Here is a 12740-nt window from a genome sequence, read left to right on the forward strand (position 1 = left end):
TAATGCATTGTTGCTTCTTTTAGTACAATGTAGCAACTTAAAGGAAATTCAACTTCCAAAACTAAATTTAAGGAAAAATTTGACTGTCCTTATGTTTTATAAGGGTAGAAAGCAGAGCTGGGGCCAACACTTAAGCCACCATGATGATGATGTCTTAGTTCCTGGCATGAGTTAAAGTAGGAAGGCCTGATTCTCGACTGCCTTGTGTAGGCATTCACACCTGTCCAAAACACTACCCAAATGAGAAGGCGGGCACAAGGTACAAAGTAATGGAGAAAGCAGCCCAGAGCATTGGCCCAGCTTTTATACCTGGACTCTGAATGTCTTGGCCTTCATAGCTTTAAGTTGGAGGTTTGTGTGAGTTTTTTTGCTGTTAACTATACTTTAAAGAGCAGAGGGGGAAAAAAACCTATGGAGAGGGAGTAAAACCTGAGTCAATTTGAAATTGTTTTCCTGCATGCTATTAACTCTTACTGTTTCCATTTGGGTAGAAGGGGAATAAGGGGAAAAATTGAGAAGTTACTGTCCCTTTCACCCACCTTAAAACTCTTCCCTGTCTCTAACCTGCAGTAAAAATATTTTGGAGCTGTTGGTTGAGGTGATACACTCACAACTTTCTTGTGGTTTACAATAAGTGCTTAAAGTGGCCAATTTATATAGAACAGCACCACCACCCCAAGGTTCCAACCAACCAACCGCCTCCAGGCTCAGCTTCTAATTTGCTCCCTGTTGGTGGAGAGTACATTGAGTAATGTTAAGTCCCTTACCAAGAACCAACAGCTATTTACAGTGCTGTAGTAAACACACTAGAGGTGCAGCTCTTCCAAAAGAAATGAACTAGAGTCACCCCCTCCACTCACACAGAGATGTATACCAATGGTTTGTACAGAAAATTACAAGTTTTTATCAGTCAGAACATCAAGTATCTGTATATAGACAAGTTTAGCTCCAGTAATAACTAACTTGCAGGCATGATTTGAGAATTAATACCCCAGTTCTGCCCAAGTGAAGCTCATTGGAGGTTTGATGCCACATTCATTCATTCATAATTGTACACCACTTTGAAATCTCCCCCACCCCCTTTGAAAGCACTACAGAAGTGTATATTATTATTAACTGTAATACTATGGGCCTGAGCCTGATCTTGCAGTGGTATGAATTAGGAATAATCAGATGAAGTTAATGGAGTAAAACCAGTATAACTCTGTGAGATCAACTGTAGGCTCTGTGTATCCTTTTTGCATTATTGTACATCTGTAACATGGCAGCTGCCCCTTTATTCATAAACAGCTGCTGCATTAATAATACAATATTAGCCCAGTAAACTGCAGCTTGAAAACATCTCTGCACTGCGGGAGAAACATGCTTCATGAGTCCCACTCTGCAATGACAGAGAACTGAGGCCGATGGGAGGGGAAATGAAGGGGACACACGGACTCGGGGGAAATGTGTGCGAGTGCATAAAACAGTAATTTAAGACTACATCAGTGTATGCAAAGCGCCCTGGAAAATGAATGAAATAAAAATTCTACTTAACCCCACCCCAAGCCCTTGGCTGCAGAATACACAATTGGGGTGGTGGAGGAGCAGGGAGTGCGTGCTGCTAACGTCTCTACTTGCAGCACATCTGTAAACTCAGCTGAATGACACGGGCTGAGTGTGACGTGTCTGGGGATCAGCATTCCGGCTCTCCCAGCCCCTGGATCTTTTTGACACTGCCGCTGACCAATCATTAGCCAGATCCCCTCCTCTCCTTCCCCATCCTTGTTCAAGCTGCTCCTCTTTCACAGGAGGGACTGGATGAGTCCTGTCCCGGCTCTGCTCCCCACAGAGCCTCTTGGAACAACAGCCAATGAGAGGGGAAAGATCTGGCGGAGTGGAGCTGCCTTGGGAATGTGAATGGGGTGGGGAGAGGGAGGAGCACGGACAGGTGGGGGAATGAGAAGTGCATATAAATTGCTGGTGCCCTGGCTGGCAGCTTGATCCGTAGGAGGGAGGGGTTAGGTGGGGTTGCTAATGAATGGGAACTGTAGGCATTAATTGTAGGTTTATAGTTGTTGAGGATTTGTGTACTTCTTGTCACTGAAATTGAAAGCAGCTCTTTGAAATATAAATACTGTAATTGAACTTCTGTGAAGTTTTAGCAGGTAAGATGAAATCGTGTGGGCTGATTCCACTGATAGGTGATTTAATTTTGTTTTTAATTCATTGTGCCCCCTTTCAGTAGGAAGAGGGAAGGCTTTCATTTGACACAAGAAAAAACTATTCAAGGGGATGAGTTATAAACGGCATGGCAGTGCGTCTTGGATTGTGTAACTAAACTCCAAGACTTCTTTTTTCATCTCTTAGCAGGCAAGTGTCCCTTCTTGAGAGTTGCTATGAGTTGAGGCTGCTGTTGCTGTAGTGTCTCTTGATAACTTGTTTTGTTTGTAAGCTTGCTACATGTGCTTCCCTTTCAGTAAACCAGAAGGGCGTAAAGATCTGTTGGAGGTTACTTAGAGTGTACTTTAAAATGGTTGCAACTAGCAATTTAAGCAGTAAAAGCACTGCGTGCATTTCAGAATTGCTACACCAAGGCTTTCACCACGCAAACATAAGCGGTGAGTATCTTTGACCTTCTCAATCCCCCCACCCCTTTAAAAAGTAAGGCTGCAAAAGAGGAGGAGGTGTCCACCCCCAAGTGGTGTTATAGCTTATCGTTATGTGTTAGTGCATGCATGCTTGTAAATGGGGGGTAACTGAGCAGAGGTGGTGCTCATGAATTATTACATGACTACAAGTGTGGAGGGGAGGGGGGAACTGATATGTTTTAGAGCTACCTCTGACTAATACTAAAATGATTTTCATGGCTAAATAGTAGCTGCAAAGATGATCCTAATAAATTTTTCAGAATGAGTGGAAGATTAGATTTTTGCAAGAATTGCAGTGGCTTATCCTGACTCACTATAGGTGGCTATAAATAGATTTGTGAAACAGTTTAACTGTCTCCGCATATAAATGGGTTGTATTACTAATGCACTTGCAGTATACTTCACAGCTTTCAGTAGTTTACTAGGATGAGCAAGTTACTTTCTTCCATGTATGTACTAAACAATCTCAGCCCTTGGCAGCCTTCCACGCTAAGGGCTGATCACGTTAGAAAGCGGATGACCAAGTGCAAAGGTATCACTTCTCCTTTAAGCAAACTAACTTCATGTTTTCAAGGGGCCAGCTTCTTTATCATCCTGTGGCGATAAACATGAGTAATGGTTGTGAAGTCCTCTCCCCAGTGGAGAATGACTTCATTAAGTTTTCAGTAATACATTTCTCTTGATTATGCTGGTTAACTTTATCATCTGTACTTTAAATTAGTTAAAGTGACCACAGACTGCTGTTGGCAGCATACACAAAATATACATTGTGTAGTGTGGTTTCTTACATGAATGAGAATTAAAACTGACACTGTAGTATGCTCATGCTGGCTTGCTGACTATCACTATTTAATACTTCAGGAAAATTAACAGGTAGGTTTGTTGTCTGCCTCTTTCCAGTTACTGGTATGTTACTATGTGTATTTCCTCCTCATGTCTTCTCATAATTAATTCCCCTGCAGACTTTGACTACTGGGATTACATTGTGCCTGAACCCAACCTTAATGAGGTGGTGTTTGAGGAGAGAACCTGTCAGAGTTTAGTTAAAATGTTGGAGAACTGCCTATCCAAATCAAAGCAGACCAAACTTCACTGCTCAAAGGTTCTGATACCAGAACAACTAACCAAGAAAATAGCTCAAGATGTATTGCGGCTTTCTTCAACTGAGCCTTGTGGTTTGAGAGGTTGCATTATCCATGTCAATTTAGAAATTGGAAATGTATGTAAAAAGCTGGATAAGATTATCTATGACCCCAGTATAGTTCCTACTTTTGAACTGACACTTGTGTTCAAGCAGGACTGTTGCTCATGGCCCAGTTTCAGGGACTTTTTCTTTACCCGAGCTTGTTTCGCATCTGGCAGCAAACGTACTCTGATTCTGAGTCCTGGGTTTCGGCTTATTAAAAAAAAACTTTACTCCTTGATTGGGACAGTTATTGAAGAATGCTAGAAATCTTGTTGCATGTTTAAAACTGTGTCTGAATTTTTAAAAGGTACCTTGCTTTACAGTTTGATTTCATGCACAGCAACCATTGTGCTCTGTATGGGCTACGCAGACACCCCAATGTGTAAGCCTTCAGGTTGGCATAAGATATTCCCAGTGCCTTTACTGGGGGTGCAAAAAAGGTGAGAACAAAGCTAACTTTTTACTTGAAACTTATGGTTAGCATCTAGTTGACCTGTCCTGCAGTCAGCCTAGTAATTGTTACTGACCATTTTTCTATAGAAAGTGCTTATGCCATGGAAATAACTCTGCTAGCATAGGTTTATAGTCCCAAAAGATTTCACAGAAAACTCTAGAGTTCTTGTTTAAAATAGTCTTCAGCTAATTAAATTTAGTGGATGTCAAACTCCCCTGCCCAAACCAAGAAATGGATCTTGCCTCTTAAAAGGTAGCAGGCTGATCAACCTGGTGCAAAAGTAAATATTTCACAATTTTTCCTACGGGTTATGTAGCAAACATAATTTGCTCAATCTAAGGACTATGCCAATTTGCACTGCAATCTCAGCAATGTGCACTTTTAAACTTCTTGAAGTGTTTAAGGGGCAAATGACTAGTCAAAACAATAGTCAGTTGTGTTTGAATATTTTTTGCTTTTTAAAAACTGGAAAACAATGCAATTTGGGCAGCAAAGATGGATTTAAAAGCAAGGTAACTTGTCAAGCAGAAATGCTAAATCGTTGTCTTGGAAACACTTGCCTACCTCATACTTGGGTTTGAAAATGGAATATGTCTGCACTCAGAGTTGCCCTCTTTTACTGGGCCAGAAAACTGAATCCTGGTATTCCCTTGCCATATCCCTTCCTCCAAATGGAACCAAGAAACACTTTCATTTGTTCTCCTGCTAGCTCCTCTCCAAAGTCTGGAGGATTTTTTTTTCTGTTCTGGCATGGTAGCTCATGCACTTAAGAGGACACCTCATGGGGGTTTCAGTTCTCCACACCATCATAGTACCCCCACTTTGGTTCTGGAATGTCCTGGCAGTTTCTCCCTTTCATGAACCTGCCCTCTTCATTCTCCAAGGTAGCTAAAGTTTAGCTAGTGTTCAACCTGATGCTTACGTTGCTGCTCGAATGTCTTTCCCCGCTTTCCCCCTCATCTTCCCTAGAGACTTCTATTTCAATTTTACACCACTTCTGTTGAAAATTAACTAGTCTCCCTATGCTCAAATAAGCTGACTAGTTGGCCTAGATAAAACACAGGAATTTTCAAAAGACCATGAACTGAAATAGTGACTGTCACTGTCTGTAACTGAAGCAACATCTTTCAGATCCGGCCAGGGGCAGATATCAACACTATGCAGTATGGGGGTGAGGGGGTAGAGGTTTGCCTCATCTTTTAGTCTATTTTCCCTGCCATGTTTCTCAGTAACAGTTCTCTGGCTATATGCCATTCTTCTGAGAGGGGGGAAAAAGCTGAAAGATGCATCGTGTCTTTGTTGCTAGCACTTGGGTTTCTTGGAAGATGACTATCAACAGATAATAGAGGGGAAACTGCCTTGGCAGACATGTACCAAGTGTCTTGGCTCCTAGCAGTCATTCTCTTGAAGACTTATCTTGCAAGTACTTAAGTTACATCAACATGTATGAAACACTTGTGGCACAATTTGACACTTACCAAGTGTGTGATGGAGGAGGGGGAAATGTGTGTGTTCTCCATCAAGTTGCATATTAGGTATACAATGTAACCGGCTTAATTGGATTACAGAACTGCACTCTTCTAATGTTTGGAAGTTACTGCACCTCACAGCTATTGAGCCTTTGCCTTATCAGAATTGGACCATTGTTTTGCACTTGTACTGCTTTTAATGTTTTAATGTCAACGCCTTAAACGGTGGTGTCACTTTGTATGGTTGGATCTCTCTGCACTGATGTATAGATGTTAGGTCCCCTCCCCCTGAACTGTTTGGCTTCCCTTTCGAACTTCAAGATAACAATTACTTACTGGCACTGTTCTTGAAACTGATTCCTATGCAAGAAAATGGGTTTGTCTATCTTGACAATAAAAGTTTATATTTTTACCTTTCAAATGTAGGTTGTCTTTGAGATCATTCTTCTCTCACATTATTCATGTGATGGTAGTGCCCAGGAGCCCCTGGCATGGACTGGAACCCCCTCATGCTAGGTACTGCACAGTTCCTGTCCCTAAGAGCTTGTGTTGTGTTGTAAAGCATAGAACAAGGAACAGATGGATAGAGGTATACAAGGGAGTATAAGGAAACAATGAAAGAATGTTGAAACTCTGTCCTGACTTTCGTTAAGCGTCTGGCTGGGCCGTGCTCCTTCTTTCCTCTAACTGCCACTGTAATCCTCCTTCCTCGCTGCAGAGGCCAAAATGGCTACCACTGACCCCTACTGGAGGAACAGCAGGAATCTTGTTTGCCAAGAGGAGATCTGCAGTAAGGGTGTTAACCCTTCATACAAGGATGATAGGCTTCATTAGAAGGGAGGGATGAGGGTCTGAGGGGGTCAGTATTCATTCCTATATAATGTAAAAAGCTTCCTGTGCACTCGGCGCATGGCACAGATCATGGAATATTCTTTCCAGCTTGGGATGTGGTGGTGTCCACTACTATAAACATCAAATGCTTCCTTAATAAACTACACAAATAACTATTTATAATGGCTCAAACACAAGTGAGGTGGACACATTAAACTTTTATTTGATTCTGTTATGCAAGCACTACCTTGAATCTTACTAGAGCCAGTGAGAACTGAAGAAGCCTGCCAACTTGTCTAGTAAATACTTTGTCTATTCTCCCCAAATACAGCTCCCATGTATATTCTAGCCACTTTGTAGATGACAGGTGCTTTCAGCAAACTACTGGCAACAGCCTCCCTGGTGGTAAGTCTCGGTGTTAAGTCTGGGAATCAGCTGGCTCCTGTAGAGTGTGGAGGAGCTAATTCTGGAAGCATTGTCCCTGTTAAGGGGAGAAGCTCCAGCATAGTCAGTCCTCCCATCTTTCACAAACGTGGGTCTTTTTAAAATAATGGATCCCTCTGTACAGAGGGATCCATTAGCGTATGACTATAGCGCTACTAGGTGCAAACTTTTACAACTCCTTTTCTAGGACTTGTTGATAGAGCAGGGTATCTAAACCTGCTCTTGACTAAATTCCACTGATAGTCTGGTTACCTTTTAAAACTTCCACTGTTAGTGGGAACTACACTATCGCTTCATATTGGGGCAGTGAGGGGGAGTCTGTTCACTGTAATGTTCTGAAGCAAGTAGTCTTTGCTTGCAGCGGTATAGGCTGGAGGCTGTATATATGCTGTATAAGAAATAATTCAATTAAGCAGACTGAGAACCAGATTTGTCAATAAGAAATAGATTTTTCCATTACAGCTGTTGTCACAGGGAGCGGTTAGGTGCAGATGCTGGACACTTATAATATATAGTGCAATTTTTATAATTGTTTATTGATAGTTGTATAAACTTATTTCAGATTTAGCTGCTTAACCAGAGTTTGCCTGACTGCATTATTGCAGAGAATCTTGAATGCCCTACTTATTAGGGAGTTAATTTTCTCTTACTGATGTTCAGTGGCATTCCTGTTTCCTTTTCTTCTGTCCCACCACCACCACCACCACTAGCGACAAGGTAGGTGAGTTAATGTTTTCTCTTTCACCAATGGAAGTTGGTCTGACAAGCTTTTTGAACTTACACAGAGCTCTTCTTTAGCTTGAAAGACAAGTTTTCACCCACAGAAGTTGGTCCAATAAAAGATAGTACCTCACCCATCCCCCCCCCACCCCCCGTCTCCTGGGACCAGATAGCTATGCCAACTCCCCATGTCTCTCACTGGACCTGGCTTACCTTTGGTGGTAGACGTATGACCCCCACCCCCCTCCCATTTGATATGATGAATACTTAGGTAATCATTTTAAGATGTAAGGAAGTAAATCAGTGAAGGTGTTTTGTAAATAACACACTAGTTTGGTAGATAGGTGGCATGTATTAACTACAGCCTAGACCTCAATGAGGTTTCTTAGAGGAAAGGTGTACGGTGTAGCTGCTAGTGCCGACTATAAATACTGAAAGCTACCTGGGCCTTAGGGAATAATAATTAGTGGGAAGAAATGCTTAGATATGTGAACTGCTTCAAAGTGCTTGACACTTCCCTTCTTTTAAAATTGAAAAGGTATACTTTGACCAGAAGTGCATTAATGCACCTTATGTACAAGAATAGAGTGCTTCACAGTTTATATTTTGATTGCAGAAGTGGACAAACCTGTTCTGGTGGTTGGGGTAGCTATTTTATTTAAATAAAAAGCCTAAATCTATATAATTAATGGTTCTAGCTTGACTTTATTTCCCAGCCTCAGGCAGGGATAATGGAACCATCACCCTTTACATACTATCTTGACCACTACACTATACACTTTTGAAAGAAAAAAAAATTGGAAAGAGCCTGTTAGCTGCGGTGATGACCAAAACTAGCATATACGTATGGCAGTTCCAAAAGTGCCTTCAACGTGGTAGTCTAGCTCTGTGGCTGGTGCTGTGCTGGGCGTACAGATTATTCTCTCCTTGCTTAAGGATCTGAAAGAAGAGTGAGAACCAGGGCTTGGGCCCACAGACATTTTCCTACATGCTTGAGAACTTAGTCTGAGTTAAAAATAGCTGTGTCCAAAACCTTACCTCACCCCTGCTCCGAGCCACACAATTTCCTTTAGTGCATCTTCATACGTCCCTCTCCATCTCCTCTAGCCCTGACAGGAGCAAAGGCCTATAACAACCATCATCAGTGCTGTGATGTTATACAGGAGTTATCCTCAGTTGAATCAAATAGGCTGGTGTGTACACATGCCCCTGGGGGAGAGCAGACCTGGTGTTTCTGTGCATAGCCCATGATGGGCTGGATATCGTAGAGAAATGCTTCAACGGGGGCGTAGGGATGGAGGTGCAGCACCTATTGTTAACCTGTAAAAACAAGTGAGAGCTAGCATTGCCCAGAGGAGACTGTTTGGGTGGCTAACAGACTGGAGGTGGCATTGAGCTGTTAAGCACCAGCAAGTTTCTCTCTCTCACTGGAAGCATGGGATAACAAGCTGACTCTCAGTCCTGGGCACCCCAGAAAGTGTCCATTATCTGTGTTGCTTAATGCGTTAGAAGGCAACTAGATAGCACAGGGAGGGCTTCAGTATAAAAACCTGAGTAGATACTACGTCCGTCTCAACAGTTCTGTCCCCACCTCCCCACAAATAAACTCTGCGCTGTCAATAATCCATTCCATCCTTCTGAATAAATCTCTTCTGACCCTCAAACCAAATCACTCAATTCTGCCTCTGCACACTTATAGTTACATTCACACACTTCCGAGCATCTCCCCTACTCTTCTTGCCTCCCTCCCGGGTATCCAGGGGGCCCTTGGCTCCCAGTTCCTCCTCTCCGCCATTGAAATCAATGGGACACGTGCCTGCTTTATACTGGGTCTGAACTCAGCCCTAATGTTTTCGTTACACCCGGTTCTGTACTAAGCAGCCTACGGGCAAGGAGCTGCTGCACATATATCTAACCCAATTCCCATTGTTGTCTGTGATTATTTGTTTATAATACCAGGAAAATGTCAATGCAATATAAATATCTTGTTTCCATGAGTGTCATGAGGAAGTAAAAACAATACAGCAGAGGTTACAGACATTGTCAGGCATCCAAAACAACAGTTTGAGTTAAAAGACCCATGGCTCGAAGAATGGAACCATTTTCTTTAATATTTGCCTTAACTCAGGCTATGGCCGGGTCACAGCTGCTGCACATGATAGTGCAGCAAAATTGCCAGCAAGTTTCCTTTTGTGTGACAGCCAAAGTTTGCAATTAAGCCAAACGCTAGGAACCTTGTCCAGTAATGAGACCATTACCCATGTTTGTATGCACGATTATCAATGTGCATTCTTATGCTATTTCCTCTGTTATATCAGTGGGCAAGGTGTGCGTGAGGAGACTTGCTGCATCTAGAAGTATTACCCTTTCCAGTTCATTCCATTTAATGTTTGTCATCTAGCAGTAACTGGGTTATTAATACTGTGAGATTAGTCGTGCGTTTTTTTTCTACCTCACTCAGCAAATACAACTGTGTAAACAGGAACCTGATGGACGGAAACAACATTTCTGTTTTCAAAACTTTTTTTTTTCCGATAAGGTGGTCTGTTTTATAGTTTTGTACACACAGTACAGGTTTTAATAACCCCAGGTGCAGCTTCACTATTCTGTTTTCAGCTAACAGAAATGTGTGTGTTTGAAAGTTATTAAAATCCCCGAATGCCCCCGGGTTACAGTGGTGTAAACAAAACTTGGCCTGCAGAGCTTTTTGCCCTGGGACTAAGCCAAGCCCTTCACATGTGTTGGCAGAAAACCCACTCAGTATCCTTCAGACCAAAGGGAAAAGTAGTAAACAATCCCATCAATCACTAGGAACTGCTAAGCACTGAAATGCGTAAGTTTCAACCACCGGTATAGAAAGACATTGATAAATTGCAATCCATCATCCACTCCCCCCCAGTACACACACAGGCTCTCATTTAGCTGTGTAGCATGGCAGAAATATGTAGCAGGGGCTAGTGCTAAGTATGAATAAAGGGTAGGCTGATTTCTTTTAAAAATACAGAGTATATAAAGCACTTTTTGGCAACCATCTCCAAGACTCTTATTTATTTTTTTATTTACTAAGCTGTACGGACTGCAGGCTTTGCTCCAGTGAGCCAGCAGTGGAGAAAGAAAGAAATGATGCAATCTATTTACTTGCTGTCTCTTGGTGGCCATGTTATAATTTTTGTTTCTGGCTGCAGCATAAGATTGTTTACTTCGTAATCCTGGATTGGATTTCTCCCATCATCCCGCTAAAGGGCTGTTGTAAAGAGCAGGCTGTTTTTAGTAGGACATCGCCTTTCAGGCAAGGAGTCCAGTGCGCCTGTCATTGGTGGACCTTTTTAAAGAAAGGTGGATCTGAGAGGAGAGAGCCTCTTTTTCCTGTTGGCATCAGCAACCTTCTAACTGAGGCTAATAATGTTGTGTTGGACAAGTTACAAAAGAAAAGAGAACTCCAGCAGCCGCATGTACAGTATGGGTATTGTTCCACTCCAAGGCGACTATCATTGCTGGCGGTTTCTGTTCTCCATCCAAAGAGAAATCTCCAAAGCCCCGGATCATATTCCTCCTTCCCCCCTCCCCCGACACACACACACATGCCCTTTTCCTTCATGCCCCAAAACCCCTTCGCTCAGGATGGCAAACAGCTCTACTCTTTTTCTCCTCAATGGGAAATGGAGATATGGCTCTGTTAACTAAAAGAGAGGATGCTTCATGATCCTTGGTACACCTATTTCTGTATGTTCACAGATGAGCCTCCTCTTAATGTCATCTCCCTCACACCACCACAAAAGGGTAGGCTGAGCAGTTCCTAATAACATCTTTCAGGCCAGGTCAGATGCAGGCATCCCTTCCAGATCTCTTTGGGGAGCTTGGCATTTTCTTATTATTATTCATTCAGAACTTCTCAGGAAAACTGATTCTCTTTATTTCCCCCACCCCAACCTTTCCCTCTGCAAGTGGCTGTCTGCTTACCGGGCACCTTAACCTGAAAGGATAAACTAAAGCAGGGGAGGGCAAACTATGGTCTGAAGGGCTGGATGTGGTCCCTGGACATTTTAATCTGGCCCTTGAGCTCCAGCTGGGGAGCGAGGTCCGGGTCTTGTCCCGCTCTGTGTGTGCCATGGATCTGCACGGCTCCCAGAAGCATCGATGTGTCCCTCCTTCAGCTCTAACGTGTAGGGGCAGCCAGGGGGCTCTGCACACTGCCTCTGCCCCAAGCGCTGCCTCCTCAGCTCCCATTGGCTGGGAACCACAGCCAATGGGAGATGCAGGGGCAGCACCTGCAGATGGGGCAGTGTGCAGAGCCACCTGGCCACGCCTCCATGTAGGAGCCGGGGGGGGACATGCCGCTGTTTCCGGGAGCTGCTTGAGGTAAACACTGCCCAGAGCCTGCACCGCTGATCCCCTCTCATGCCCCAACCCCCTTTCCCAGTCCTGATCCCCCCTTGCCCTCCGAATCCCTCGGACCCAGCCCAGAGCACCCTCCTGCACCTCTAACCCCTCAGCCCCAGCCCCATCCCAGAGCCCTAACCGCCTCCCCCCCGGACCCCTGCCCCAGCCCAGAGCCTCTTCCCACATCCTGAACTCCTCATATCTGGCCCCACCCCAGAGCCTGCTTCCCCCAGCCATTTCGTGAGCATTCATGGCCTGCCATACAATTTCCATACCCAGATGTGGCCCTCAGGCCAAAACATTTGCCCACCCCTGAACTAAAGGGTAGACCATATTTCTCTAACCTTGCCTTCTTAGTTCGCCTCAAAATGTTGGTTAAAGGCCTGAGCCCACAGGGCACTGAGCATCTCCTAGGAAGAGCTGAGCACTCTCAACTCCAAAATCGCTGGAAGTTGAGGATGCTCTGTGCCTCCCAGGAAGTGCTCAGTGTCTCATAGGATAGGGTCTGCAAAAATGTTTGAAACTATTTACAATATATTATCATACAATTGACTAGATGCGCTATAAAAGATATCACTTATGGTAAGCGTGTTGTCTCATTCATCGTGTGGTGCCATAACTACTTA

At 43.6% G+C, this 12740-nt stretch overlaps 1 protein-coding gene across 5 annotated transcripts; it reads left to right on the top strand.

Annotated features, from left to right (window-relative positions):
• Positions 1–240: 240 nt before the first annotated feature.
• DDIT4L (DNA damage inducible transcript 4 like) lies at positions 241–6135 on the top strand. Of its 5 annotated transcripts, none has more exons than XM_045018744.1 (4): positions 1752–1930; positions 2225–2352; positions 2460–2600; positions 3593–6135. In XM_045018744.1, the coding sequence occupies exons 3-4, from the start codon at positions 2513–2515 to the stop codon at positions 4078–4080; spliced, it is 576 nt and encodes a 191-aa protein (XP_044874679.1). In that variant the 5' UTR covers positions 1752–1930; positions 2225–2352; positions 2460–2512; the 3' UTR covers positions 4081–6135. The 5 variants fall into 5 exon arrangements, with proteins under 5 accessions (XP_044874681.1, XP_044874679.1, XP_044874678.1 ...); XM_045018743.1 differs by lacking the exon at positions 1752–1930 and adding an exon at positions 1969–2147 and having other exon boundaries at positions 2228–2352; XM_045018742.1 differs by lacking the exon at positions 1752–1930 and adding an exon at positions 1970–2147.
• Positions 6136–12740: the final 6605 nt, after the last annotated feature.

This window comes from Mauremys mutica, chromosome 5, assembly GCF_020497125.1.
Source record: "Mauremys mutica isolate MM-2020 ecotype Southern chromosome 5, ASM2049712v1, whole genome shotgun sequence".
In the NCBI taxonomy this organism is placed as follows: Eukaryota; Metazoa; Chordata; order Testudines; family Geoemydidae; genus Mauremys; species Mauremys mutica.

Excerpts from the sequence above, each read along its gene's own strand:
- DDIT4L (XM_045018746.1), top strand. The coding sequence starts at position 2,513 with ATGGTTGCAACTAGCAATTTAAGCAGTAAAAGCACTGCGTGCATTTCA. Across the intron at positions 2,601-3,592 it reads TCACCACGCAAACATAAGCG|ACTTTGACTACTGGGATTAC; the intron begins GTGAGTATCTTT and ends ATTCCCCTGCAG.